Here is a 13,126-nt window from a genome sequence, read left to right as displayed (position 1 = left end):
TTTTTAAAAAATAATTAAATATAATTTTATTATTTATAAAAAAAATACTTACGTTCATGATATTTTAGAAGTAGTCAAGAATTTTTCTTAAAATAAGATTGTAAATAGTAAAAAAAAAAAAAAACGGAAAACCATAAGAAATACATTTAAGCGCTTCTGCTTATATCTGCGTGCCTCCGCTTAATTCCTAGACCGCTAGAATACGGTCTCTCTCACGATAAGAATGCCGCTGATAGGAGGTGCGGCAGTCACCTTCGCCGCTCCGGCGCTCACGCTCCGCCGACGCCGTCCGATTCGGTGCGCCGTGACGGACGCCGCAACCGCGGAGGAGGCGGCGCTCCTCCGGCGGGCGGCGGAGGTGGCCGACCTCTCGGCGGGGCACACCTCGCCCCACCCTAACTTCGGGTGCGTGATCGCAAGATGCGGAGACGTGGTCGGAGAGGGCTTTCTCTACGCGCAGGGTACCAAGTGCGCGGAGCTCCAGGCCGTCGAGAAGGCCGGCGGCCTTGCTCGCGGCGCCACCGCCTACCTCAACATGGAGCCCGGTGATTGCTACTCCGATCACACCGCCGTCTCCTCCCTCGTCCAGGTCCGCGCCACATTCCTTCCTCTGTTTCTCGTTAGGTCGTGAAAAGCTGAGTTTTTTATGGTGTCATATCATGTACTCATTCGCTGTTTGTTGACATGGTTGCGAGTTGTTTGTTAAAATATCTCAACGGGTTTGATGTTTTATCTGCCAATCTTGTATAAAAAAGGTGTCTTTGGGACTATCAGATATGTAGCTTCACAGTTTACTTCCATTCCTCCATTTCCCTTTTTCTCTTTATGGGGCGTTTTGGATTCCAGGTGACCAAGACTAGTGTGTTGCAGATGCCTTTGGTTCCTTCAATTGCTTTTAGTTTTTTAGTTGAATGGTCCATCCATCTAATGTTCCGTGTGCTTGGTATGCGCAGTTTCATTTCATCATTATAGTCTTCGATAGAAGTTCCATTACTTTCTTTCACAGCTAGACATATATATAGTCGAGGTCACAAGCTATGTCTTCTTAATATTTTGAGAATCACCCCGTTGGACTTTGGAGTACTGTTGTTGATAATAGTCTACCTAGATAATATGGCACCAGCATATGATATTTGGTATAGCACATACAGCCATGTATGCATCTTTACTTCTTTTTGCTTTGTTATTGCTGCTCGTGGGATGTGTATATACTTGAGACAGCTTTGCTTCAAAAGTGGTGAAATGTCATGTGTCATTTCTCGCTGCCTGATTTAGGTTAAAGGTTCTAACTTGGCTTTCTTGAGTTTCATATTAGTGTTAGTCATGGATCATATGTGGTAGATGTAGTTTTATTTCCAATGTGATGAAAAATATTGACATGATTTCCGTCCTCTGTGGTAGTTATGTTGTATATGATTAAAGCTAGAATGAAATTTTTAGTTACATTACCGTAGAGTTCACAGTTGTCAGCTGCATTTATCAAGAATTGTCTGGGCAAGATAATCATATCAAGCTTGTTCCTCTATAAAGCTTGCTTCAGACCAAGGTTTTACTTACCGAATCGTACCGCTCGGTACGGGCGGTACGTACCGGTCCGAGAGACGACCGGTACGCGGACCGCCCCGTACCGTACCGAGTACTGTAGCAGTGTACAGTAACACTGTAGCAGTGTACAGTGCTCGGTACACGTGAGTGTACCGCTCGGTACACCTGGGTGTACCGAGCGGTATACCGTACCGTACCGGTACCGAGCCTGGGTCGAAACGCCGGTACGGTACGGTACGGCGAACCTTGCTTCAGACTATAAGGACTTGACATGTCTAGGAGCCTTGTCACATGAACAAGAAAAAAACAAATGTTGGATTTGTATCTTCTTCTCTTCTTCTCCAAGTCTCCAACTAGAAATGTTACTTCCTTGGCTACCAGCTAGAACTTGAATGACAAATCACAGAGACCAACTGGTAAGTTGTTACAAAATTCTCTTATTTGACAACCTTGCTTATATTTATTAAAAGTTTTATTTGGTCAAACATTCATCTCAAAGATTTGCTTCCATGCATTGATTTTTTTGACCATTGTTGTCTTCTTTAATACAGTTTCTTTTTTCATTTGTTGAATTTTGAGATTGTTTTTCATTTTGGAGTGTAAAGAACCCATTCATTCTCCAATGTTTAACAAGTTCCTGTTAATATCCAATCTTTAACAAGCCAAAAAATTCTAAATAAATTTTGACTTGCAAATGCATTCTTTGGTAAATGTAGATAGTGATTTAAGAAGTCTTTTTATTTGCTTAAACAAGGGAAAGTAACTTTCTAATTTACTCAAATAGACAGCACCTAAAATGAATTTGTTTATCATTTGATACCTTAATTAGTTAGGCAGGAATTTCAAGGGTTGTAATTGGCCTTAGACATCCACTCCAACATCTACGAGGGAAAGCGATACAATCACTAAGAAGTGAAAGTGTTCAAGTTGATGTTCTTGGGGAAGATTTGCAGAGCAAGACCTTTGAGGTAATGGTTTTCATGTTAGATCACAGGTTAGGTTACATTACTTTTGTTTCTTTCATTCTATTTCTGTTTCTCATTTTAATGCTAGTTGGTAAGAGAACATTGCACATGCATAAGTTTTGATACCTTTATTTTTATTCTCAAATGTGACAAATTGTTCCTTAGAAATTCAACTATGTTCAATACTGATAATGCAATTTTTGCAGCACAGCTTTATATCTTGAATGGTGAAAGTGGTTAAAATAAATTTGTACCACTTAGCTTGAACTGATGTTCAATACTTAGAACCTGGATTGCATTTTAGTTAGTTACAAATTGGTCATTTCCTCAAGAAGTTTAAACTCAAAATGCTAAAGACTTCTTTGCATATTAACAGGCACAAAGCCAGAAAATTTGTAAATAATTTACTCTAATTACATGATGCATATGTAATATTTATGTAGTTTTCAGAAGCTATTAATCTATGTATATCAAACTTCTTCCTCTTAACATTTTGAAACTTCTATTATAGGATGCTTTGAAGTCCTGCCTTATGGTAAATGCTCCATTACTTTATAGAGCTGCCTTTCGTGTTCCATTTTCTGTTCTCAAGTATGCTATGACCTTGGACGGTGAGAAATAAGTTCTTTTCTGTTATGTACCTCTTTCTTTGTGTTTAAGCGCTAAGCGTGTTACATTTTTGTTGCCTATCAAATCTCTCAAACACTTGAACTTCCAACTTTCTAAGAGCTGCTTTTTGGATCCTTCAGTGATCATAATAATATTTAAAGGCTTGTTATATACAGGTAAAATTGCAACTATGAGTGGACATGCTTCCTGGATAAGTAGCAAGGTATCTAGAGGTCGCGTATTTGAGTTGCGTGGTAGAAGTGATGCCATCGTTGTAGGGGGGAATACTGTGCGTCGTGATGGTAAACATCTGCAAATACGTTTCAAGTAAAAGAGCTGATAAAATTGCTCTTGTTTCTTGTATGAGGTGATATTACATCTTTTTTATGTTACCTCAGATCCACAGCTAACTGCCAGACATGGAGGAGGACATGTTCCTGTAAGGATTGTGATGTCACGAACTCTAAATCTTCCTGATGAAGCAAAGCTCTGGAATGTTACTGAAGCTTACACTATAGTTACAACACAAAGAGGTGCTCGCAGAGATTTGCAGAAAAAGCTTGCAAAAAAGGGTGTAGAAGTGGTGGAGTTTGATATTCTGAACTCTAGAGATGTTATGGAATATTGCTATGACCGTGGGTACCTCTCGGTACTATGGGAGTGCGGTGGGGCTCTTTCTGCACCTGCTATTTCATCCGGTGTCATACATAAGGTAGCTACTAAATTAATATTGGAACAATCAAAAGAGTTTTGCTCTTGTGTCTTTAACTGTTTCTGAATCTTTAACTCCTCTTCTACTCATGCATGGTTTATAATGTGTATTAGATAATATTTCTAATCGATTTTAAGGTTTATGTATGAATAGCATAAAAGACTAATTGTATCAGGAAAGAATGTTTAACCTTAAACCTTTTTAGTCAAATTATCTTTTCATTGCTTTCAACTGGTATCTTCTTTAGATTTCTTATTAAAGTAGATTAACTATTTTGTTTACTATATATATGTATATTTTTTAGCTCCTTGTTCTTAGCTGTACTATGTGGCAGGTTTATGCATTTGTTGCACCAAAAATTATTGGGGGAGTAAATGCTCCATCCCCAGTTGGTGACTTAGGGATGGTTCAAATGACACAAGCATTGAATTTAATTGATGTCTCTTATGAGCAAGTAAGTCCTTGGATATGTTATTTTTCAACTTTCATGTTGCAATATATGCTCATCTTAATTTTATTTGTTATTGGTGTACCATGTGACTGTTATAATTTTTCTGTAAATTAGAATAGCCAATTGTCCATGCTCTTGATGGCATAAAAAATTGGGATTGTCCATTAGTTTAAATAGATTCTTTCTTGCCATTGGACTTTGTTGGTTGTCAAACCTGATTTAACTAGTCAGTCTCTGGCCCTGTGACTGGTTGTGGTTATACTCTGTAAATTCTCAGAAAGCATATAACGGTTATTCATTGACATTGCCACAACTAAGCAATAGAAAATTTTGACTAATATCTAATTTTCGTTTTACCTTTTTGACTCTTTTTTTATATTGTGCAATTTGGTTATACATGGTTTTACATTGACAAGTGCAACATAATCGCCCTTCTAAAGAAAAGGTTGGCTATCAGAAGCATCAAATGGATGGTTGTAGAGGAAAAAATGTCATTTTGAGTAACCCATCTTCTATGATGCCCGTCTCTTTGGACCTCAAGGAGATAGTTGTACGAGCTTATAGAACAGATCCTGTTCAAGTAAGGTTGTGACAATTTCAGAATCATGCTCTTGCTGTTCTAGGCAGATCTAAAACAACATCGAGGCTTTGGTAGACCAAAGGTACATTTGTTATAGTAAACCTGTATATTTCTTTGTCCCTAAACCTTACTACCTGACTATTAAAACATTGTGCAATTGCTAAAGCCATGTGTTGCTTGAGGTTAGGCCACTTAAATCTATATGTCACCATCAAAATGGTCTCATCCTTGAAAAGTTACTGGTCACTGACATTTATAACTGTCTCTAAAGGATGAACAAGAACATATAACAAATTACCACCTAGTAATGTTAGTTTAGATGTTTGGAGTATGGTTATTGTTATTTATTTCAAGGCAGCAGACAACAAATGCCTGTCCAAATATCATTTTGTTGAGCATATCATAGCATCACAAGAATATGGAAAAAATAAGATAAAATGGCAGAAATAGTAATTGGCTAGATAAATGGAGTGGCATTGTCTTTTTCATTCGCAGTCTGCTTTTTGATGCAAGTCAAATCCCTTAAAAATCGTTCAACACTGAAGACGTTCTTCAGATTTTTTTTATTCTCAAACTATATTATATATTTGTTTGAAGTTTGAACTGTTGGACATGATAACCATTTGTTTGTTTTTCCTATGTAGTTCACTTTTAATCTGTGTCATGCTTTTTCCTTGGAAGCTAGGTTGGACCAGACATGCTTATAAGTGGATTTCTTCAGCCCATTCCGGATCTTTCACCTGTAATCCCATCATCAGATGAAATTTCAGTCCTTGATCCAACAGTTTCTCCATTTGATACAAAAATTATATCCTTTTATAAGACATGGGATCCATATGGAGCATTCTCAAACTACTCCCCACATCCTATACAAATGCCTGATGAAAATGGAAATAACTTGACATGGTCAACCATGGAACACTATTATCAGGTAAATTGTGATGGCCTACTGGTGACTTGATTCTATCATATCGTATTATTTCACAAAGACTTACATGGTAACTTTCTGAAGTAGCTCCTTGTAGTAGTGTTAAATAATAAATCATTCAAGATGAGTATTAACATGGTCTGCAGGCACACAAGTTTGTGGGAGTTGATAATCCTCTCGCTAAAGATGCCTTTGAACAGATAAAGATGGCAAAAAGCCCAGAGGAAGCATCGCGGCTGGGAAGAAAATTGCAGAGACAACACCCTGAAGTGGTATGCTCTTTCTATCTAGGGGTTTTGTTGCCTTATTCTAAATCTTTTATACCTTTTCTTTAGAACAAAAGTAGGATCCCTATGGTCTTTCACCAGTTATATATCCCTTGTGAACTTCTCGAAAGGTGCCTTGAAACAATTAAAAACTGCACTTCTCTTTTTTACGTTGTTGGCTTTTTAATCTACAATTGTGTACAATTGTACACGGCGAACGATTGTTGGTGAATATAAAATTAAATATAATCCATTGCTCCTCATTCTTCCATTTTCCATTCTCATCTTCTCTTGTTTTTTAAATTACTTGATGAAATAGTTATTCCCTGTATCCTGCTCATTGGACTCAGACAACAAAAGCGCATATTACGTTCGGTGTGAAAATTGAAAGCTAGACTTGGAACTTTGGGCCAACTTCTTGGGGATGAGTTTCCACTATCCGGTTAGCTGATTTTTTGTGGATGAGCTATGAAATTTCTTTACTGCTGGTTAAACTTCCATGGTTATGCCAAACCTACAACAATTAGGTCCTTTCTATCTAGAGCCGTTGGAATAAACATACGGATTGTATTCTGATAATGTTTGAAGTATATGCCTAAATCTTACTCTCATGCCCACCAGGTTCGTGCTGACTGGGACTCTGCCAAGATAGACATCATGTACGGGGCTCTCAAATGCAAATTCTCGACGTATCCGCATTTAGAAGCCATGCTTTGCTCAACTGCAGGCTCTGTTCTCGTGGAAGCATCACCCCATGATCTCTTCTGGGGCGGAGGCCGGGAGGGAGAGGGCCTAAATTACTTGGGCAGGCTACTGATGCAACTAAGAACAGAGATCTTGGAAGAAAGCTCAAAAACAAGTGTTGTTTCTTAAACAATCTCTTCTTGATGGTGTAAGTTATAGTGTGAATGTACTTTTTGATATAGTAATAAGTTTAGAGCTGTGTTACTTTTTTAAAGGATCATTTTAATGTAATAAATTTCTGGATAATAGTTTTTGTTTTTTATTGATAAAAAAATATTAATATTTTTTTGAATCGATAGAGATTTTTACAGTTCATCCGAAGGTTTTGAATTCGAATTTTATTTTTATTATTTATCTTTTAGATAAGGATGGTATTAATGCAGTGAAGGATATGTAATTCTCGATCAAATAATAGAGATGATCATGCCATCAACGATCATATGATCAACCGATACAATAGTTGCATTAGCCGAGCAGCAAAAGGGAAAGTGATACAGACCGGCATGTCTCCCTCACAAGTCGATGGGAGAGAGGGAGAGGGAGAGGGAGAGCGAGCGCTAACTCAGACAGAAAGCTTTCCATTGGTCTCCCTACAGCGGCGCTTTTATCACCTGCAGTATCTGAACCACCTCGGCCATGGAAGGCCTACTCGACGGTATCTGAGAGGTGCAAACCAACCCCAGCTTCAGCACCGGCAGCACCTCCTCCTCCGGGAACTCCCCCATGCTCGAGTCGACGCACTCCACCGCGTTGCCCTGTTCCACGAGCGCCCTCACATGGTCGATCAGAATCACCACATCGTCCTCTCCGTACTCCACCGGCTTCTTCCCCGTCACCAGCTCCAGGATCAGCACCCCGAAGCCGTATATGTCGCACTTCTCGTTCACCCTCAGGCTCTGGCACGCCAGCTCCGGCGCCATGTAGCCCATCGCACTCTGGAATCTGCTGCTGATCATGTGCTTGTCGAGCTTCTGCAGCAGCCGCACCAGCCCGAAATCGGAGATCTTGGGCTCGCACTTCTCGTCCAGGAGTATGTTAGTCGGCTTCAGGTTGTAGTGGACGATGGGAGGGCGGAACGACTGGTGCAAGTGGGCGATGCCCTTCGCCGTCCCCAGCGCGATCTTGAAGCGATCCGCCCAGGAGAGAGGTGGTATGGCCTCTGGCCTCTCGTGAAGCCTGGCGTGCAAGCTCCCGTGGGGGGCGTAGTCCGAGATCAGTAGCTGCAGCTGAGGAGTCCAGTAGTAGCCCTTCAGCTGCACCAGATTCGGGTGCATCACCTTGCCCAGTATCCGAACCTCGCGATCGAAGTCGTCATGGTACTGAACTATGTTAGCTGTCAAGAGCTTCTTGACGGCGATCGTCCCTCCTCCTCCGATCGATGCTCGGTAGACCGTGCCGAAGACTCCCCTCCCTAGCTCGGCCGCCTTGGTCAGTAAGGCCTCGGCGCCACCAACCAGATCCTCCGATCTCAGACTGCTTCTGGGGCCAAACACCACCATCCTCCCCACGGCAGGTCCCGTCGATCTCGTCGAGCTCGAGCACATGCTCTCCAAGGCGTTCTCCAGGAGCCCAATCCTCCTCCGAGCCGAAATGTTGAGCAGAGTGACCACCACCACCCCGAGAACTATGACGAGAGCAGCCGAGATGGCGACGATCGACGACACGCTGAGGAACCTCCTGTGCCGCATCGACACCGCCGGGTTCGCGACGGTGGGCACGTCGTTGTCGTTGTTGTTGCCGTTGATGTAAGCGTATGGGTCGAGCACCAACGGCTTGGGGACGTTCAACTTGCATGGCTCCGCCACCAGGGGAGTGCAGAGGCCGAGGTTGCCCTGCAGCGCGCTCTGGTCTAGGCTCTGGAATACGCCTCCCACCGGAAGCCGACCGATGAGCTGGTTGTGCGATATGTTTACGGCGAGGAGGTTGTCCAGGCGGCCGAGCTGCTGCGGTATCTCGCCGCTCAAGTTGTTGAACTCCAGCTTGAGGATTTCAAGCTTCTTTAGCTCGGCCATGGAGGCCGGAATCGATCCGTTTAAGCTGTTATGGGAAAAGCTCCTAAACAACATCAACGAATCCGATCAGAATCGTCTCTGTTTGGATGGGAAACATAGAGAAGCACAGCGATTTTAGCTACTCACAGAAGATACAAGGACGAGCAGTTGCCGATCTCCTCGGGGATGGGGCCGGTCAGAGAGTTGCCGTCCAGTTGCAGAACAGAGAGGCTACCGGACTCGCAAAGATCTCCGGGGATCGACCCATACAACGCGCTTCTGCGGAGATCCAACACCGACAGGTTCCGAAACAAGCCAAGCTCCGGCGGCAGCTGGGTGCGGAAGTCGTTCCATGAGAGGTTCAAGTACCTAAGACCGAAGTACAGCGCCATCTCCGGCGGAATGGTGCCGGTGAGCTTATTATCCGATAGATCCAGTGACTGCAGCGTCTCCGATATCCACGTCGACCCTGCCGGCATTGTTCCGGTGAGCCCGTTCGATGACAAGTCGAGAACCTGTAGCCCCAGATCGAACAGCCCCTTCGGGATGTTGCCATCGAGGCCGTTCCCCTTCAGATGGAGCTCGGTGAGTTTCGTGCATCCTGCGATCGAGTTGGGGATGGCTCCGGTGAGCATGTTATTGGTTAGGCTCAGATAATTCAGATCTGTGAGGCCGCCGAGCGAAGACGGCAGGTTTCCGGTGAGCTTGTTGTCGGATAAGTCCAAGTGCTGGATGGCTGTCAAGTTGCCGATCCACGACGGAATGTCGCCGGACAGCCGGTTGTTCGACAAGCTGAGAGAAGTCAGAGAATGGAGGTAACGCATGGAACTCGGAAGGTCTCCGACGAACGAGTTGTAGCTCAAATCCAAGCTGCTGAGATGCGGGCAGAGACCGACGCCGGCCGGGATGGGCCCCGAGAACCGATTGCCGTTCAGGTGGAGGCTCTTGAGGGTATGCAGGCGCGCGATCCCCACAGGGACTCCTCCGGAGAAAGAATTAAGAGAGAGGTCCAGCACTCGCAGCCGGGAGAGGGACCAGAGGCCCGTGGCGAAGTCCGTCGCGCCGGAGAGCCGGTTGCCGGAGAGGTCGAGCTGGAGGAGGAAGGAGCAGCGGGACAATGCGGCAGGCAAGGGGCCCTCGAGGCGGTTGCTCGCGAGCGAAAGGAAGCGGAGGGTGCCGCATGTGGCATTGGAGAAGATGGAGCTGAGGAGGGGGCCGGAGAGGGCGTTGGAGGAGAGGTCAAGGGAGCGGATGGAGGGCAGGCGGGCGAGGTCGTCGGGTAAGCCACCGGAGAAAGCGTTGCGGCTGAGGTCGAGGGAGTGGAGGGCGGGGAGGAGGGAGAGGCCCGGCAGGATTGGCCCGGAGAGGTTGTTATTGGAGAGGGAGAGGGCGACGAGGGCGGGGAGGCGGTCGAGGCCACGGGGAAGAGGCCCAGAGAGGGAGAGCGAGTCAAGGGCGAGGCGGCTCACCCGGGACGTGGCCGGGTCGCACTCGACATGCGCCCAGCTGCATGGGGTGGAGTCGTCCTCGTTCCACGACGCCAGCGCCGCCGTCGGGTCCTCCAGCGCCGCCTTGAAGACGATGAGGCCCAGCACCTCGTCGTTCAGCGGCGCCGGCAGGTCCACGGCGCAGGCGACTACCGCTACAAGGATTTGGAGGAGGAGGAAGTCAGTGAATCTCATCACCATCATCATCTTTGCCGCAAGCAGCAGCAGCTGCAGCCGCTGCTGCTATGTATCTATGGACCAATCTACCTACCTGTGCGTTTCTTGGACTGACTTCGGCTGTCTTCTTCTGCCGGCTGGTTGGATTCAGGAACTGAGGCATCCGAGTGTTATGTTACAGCACACACTTGGAATTGATGGAAGGATAGCACCAAAATACAGGAAAGGCGACGAGGAAGAGGAGAGTCACGTTATCGGGGACTGTTGCGTCCATGTCCGCTAGCTTCTGTGAGCAAGGAAGGGCGCGACCCCTTCCCAAATTTTGCTTGCATAGCTGCGTCGCGACATGGCACTACAAATCATATACACCATGGGAGAATAAAAAGAAGATGCTCCAGACGTTGGTCGAAGAGGATGCTTTGAGCATCCATACACCACTGACATCTTGATGCTTGTTGCTTGTTTACCCACGCAGCTCTCCCCGGGATGTCTGATTCGTATCAGATCAGATATAGCCGTCCATCGAGAAGGCCATGAGTGAGCCAAACAATCTGGAACTCATACAGATGAGTTATACATTTCATCTTGTAATGATGCCCGCGAATTGAGCTCTTCTACGAAGGATTGATGAGTTGTGTCCGAGACATCTCAACCCTGTATATGAGACGAAGCAGATGTCACATCCACATATATGTGAGCTCAAAGCTGTAGCTTTCCAACTTGCGTGCCAAAATGTTTTGAAACCAGCAACTGGACAATCCAAAAGCACTTCTCAAAGCTGTAGCTTTCTGACTGCAGATCGAAGTGCGAGAAAATTAAGCTCTCGAGTGGTAGCTAGTCATCACACTGAACACTTAAACATCACTACTTGGTACTGCAGCCACTTCAAGAAAACTGAAGTGGTAGCCTGTTGAGTCTGCTGTCCATTTCATATTGCTCGAGATGGTGGAGAGAGAAAACCGAGCACCTAAATCTCAGTCCAGATATACCAGGGTTGAATCAGCTGTAATCGCTGCAAGAAGCCTGAAATGGCAGCTTGCTGACTAGAGAGGGAAAATAGAACCGATAAATCTCTCAGGCCATGGTAGGATTCGATCAACTGCAGCCATTTCAAAGGTGCAACAAGTGCTTTCCCCTCGCTACCATTGCAACTCGAAGTGCTGCTGCTGCTTCACCTGCTCCTGCTACAGGAAACGACAATGGACAACTCCTGGGACGCGTCGAGGGCGGCGACACATGAGGAGACGGGGCATGGGGTAGCGTGGAGGTCACATGCAAAAGTTGCTATTGGGCGTGGGAGAAAGCGATTGTGACCGGGGTTTCTTGCTGATGATTCTTGCAAGAATAGGCATCGGCCAAAGGGTACAGCAGCTTTTACGTTTCAATTTGGCGTGAGACCGACCAGATTCCTTCCTCTGTCTCTGCTCGTGTGTCGACGAGGACGATGTTCGTCTGTCTCTGTACGTCCTTTCTCTCTCTCTCTCTCTCTCTCTCTCGAGTCGAGGTTGACGAAACTCTCTCTAAGCTTCGTGTTTAGTATCATATTAAAAGATGTTACGAAGATTTGAATTCATAGGACTCTTATGCACATGAATTTGACCACCGGTCCGATCACAGCGCACGTAATTAAGTGCATATCCAACAATCTTACTCATTCCGTGTTCATTTAAGAGATTGATTGCGACTTCCTCCTGCCATGACTCGATCTCAGTCAGTCATATATGCTCATCAACTTTACGAGCATTGCTTTAATAACATAGAACCCTCAAATTTAGTAGTCTTTGCTTACGTAGAGTTAGTTCTTTTGCACATTATACTTTAGCCACAATGATGAGGATAGTAATTATGATAAGACTCGGTTGACGTCAGATGACGCCTCACGCAACAGCACCTGATCAATGCAGACCGGAACGTCGATCGAGGCGCATTAACATCCTGCTAAAGCTCAATTCTTCACGCCACACCCACACAAAGTCAGATGCTACCAGTCTGCCCTCTACAAGCAGGCAGCTCAGGAAGCAGTAAGCTTCCCTATAAATACCCTCTCGTTCATCAGAAAGAGGGGGGGAGACAGACACACAAAAATACTTCTTCATCTGAAACCCCCTCCACATCTGCTAACTTGATCGTTGGAGGGGTCGGGCCGAGCACCCCGGCCCGACCTTTGTGCAGGTGCGAAGCCGAAGGTCCCCTCCGGACACGTAGGCGAGGAGTTCCTACCCGGAGGAGACGACTACACCGTCCCGATCGGACACCGCGCCCGACACCCTCAGCGGGCTCGAGAAACGCCACAGGGAGGTCCCCATCGTCCAGATATGAACCGAGTCACATCGGTCCTGAGGCCACGGCTCAAAGTTGTTTCCCGCAACACACAGAATGTCTTGTTAGAGAATAATGATTTATGTATTATTTTGTATAGTTGATAAACATAACAATAATATATATATATATATATATATATATATATATATATATACATAAAAAAAAAAAAGTCCAACATATAATGTTCCTACTGTTGTGGAATATGGGAAAATTCCATTATATGTAATTTCCATCTTAATAGAGAGTATTTTGGTGACTTGAAACCTAAGGACGACCATGCTTTGCTCGTCGCCGAACTTGAAATAGGTGACCTCAGGAACTGTCCCCTATACGATAGCTACAGCGTATC

The 13,126-nt window shown here is 45.1% G+C and overlaps 2 protein-coding genes across 2 annotated transcripts; one reads left to right on the top strand and one right to left on the bottom strand.

Moving 5' to 3' along the window:
- The first annotated feature begins 171 nt into the window (after window positions 1–171).
- LOC103987135 (riboflavin biosynthesis protein PYRR, chloroplastic) lies at window positions 172–7,092 on the top strand. Its single transcript, XM_009405343.3, has 9 exons — window positions 172–589; window positions 2,379–2,513; window positions 3,022–3,121; window positions 3,296–3,421; window positions 3,518–3,831; window positions 4,166–4,285; window positions 5,548–5,793; window positions 5,937–6,062; window positions 6,678–7,092. Exons 1-9 carry the CDS (start codon window positions 224–226, stop codon window positions 6,927–6,929), a joined length of 1,785 nt encoding a protein of 594 aa, XP_009403618.2. The 5' UTR covers window positions 172–223; the 3' UTR covers window positions 6,930–7,092.
- Window positions 7,093–7,241: 149 nt separating this feature from the next.
- LOC135641163 (probably inactive leucine-rich repeat receptor-like protein kinase At3g28040) lies at window positions 7,242–10,775 on the bottom strand. Its single transcript, XM_065156266.1, has 2 exons — window positions 8,939–10,775; window positions 7,242–8,855 (listed from the first exon to the last, which is right to left on the bottom strand). Exons 1-2 carry the CDS (start codon window positions 10,483–10,485, stop codon window positions 7,391–7,393), a joined length of 3,012 nt encoding a protein of 1,003 aa, XP_065012338.1. The 5' UTR covers window positions 10,486–10,775; the 3' UTR covers window positions 7,242–7,390.
- Between the last annotated feature and the right edge of the window lie 2,351 nt (window positions 10,776–13,126).

Source organism: Musa acuminata, chromosome BXJ3-6 (assembly GCF_036884655.1).
Source record: "Musa acuminata AAA Group cultivar baxijiao chromosome BXJ3-6, Cavendish_Baxijiao_AAA, whole genome shotgun sequence".
Taxonomy (NCBI): domain Eukaryota; kingdom Viridiplantae; phylum Streptophyta; class Magnoliopsida; order Zingiberales; family Musaceae; genus Musa; species Musa acuminata.
This window is presented reverse-complemented; position numbering and strand designations above follow the sequence as displayed.

Coding starts and splice junctions, on each gene's coding strand:
- LOC103987135 (XM_009405343.3), top strand. CDS start 224: ATGCCGCTGATAGGAGGTGCGGCAGTCACCTTCGCCGCTCCGGCGCTC. Junction 3,122..3,295: donor GTATGCTATGACCTTGGACG/GTGAGAAATAAG, acceptor TGTTATATACAG/GTAAAATTGCAACTATGAGT. Junction 5,794..5,936: donor CCATGGAACACTATTATCAG/GTAAATTGTGAT, acceptor CATGGTCTGCAG/GCACACAAGTTTGTGGGAGT.
- LOC135641163 (XM_065156266.1), bottom strand. CDS start 10,485: ATGATGATGGTGATGAGATTCACTGACTTCCTCCTCCTCCAAATCCTT. Junction 8,856..8,938: donor TGCTCGTCCTTGTATCTTCT/GTGAGTAGCTAA, acceptor GATGTTGTTTAG/GAGCTTTTCCCATAACAGCT.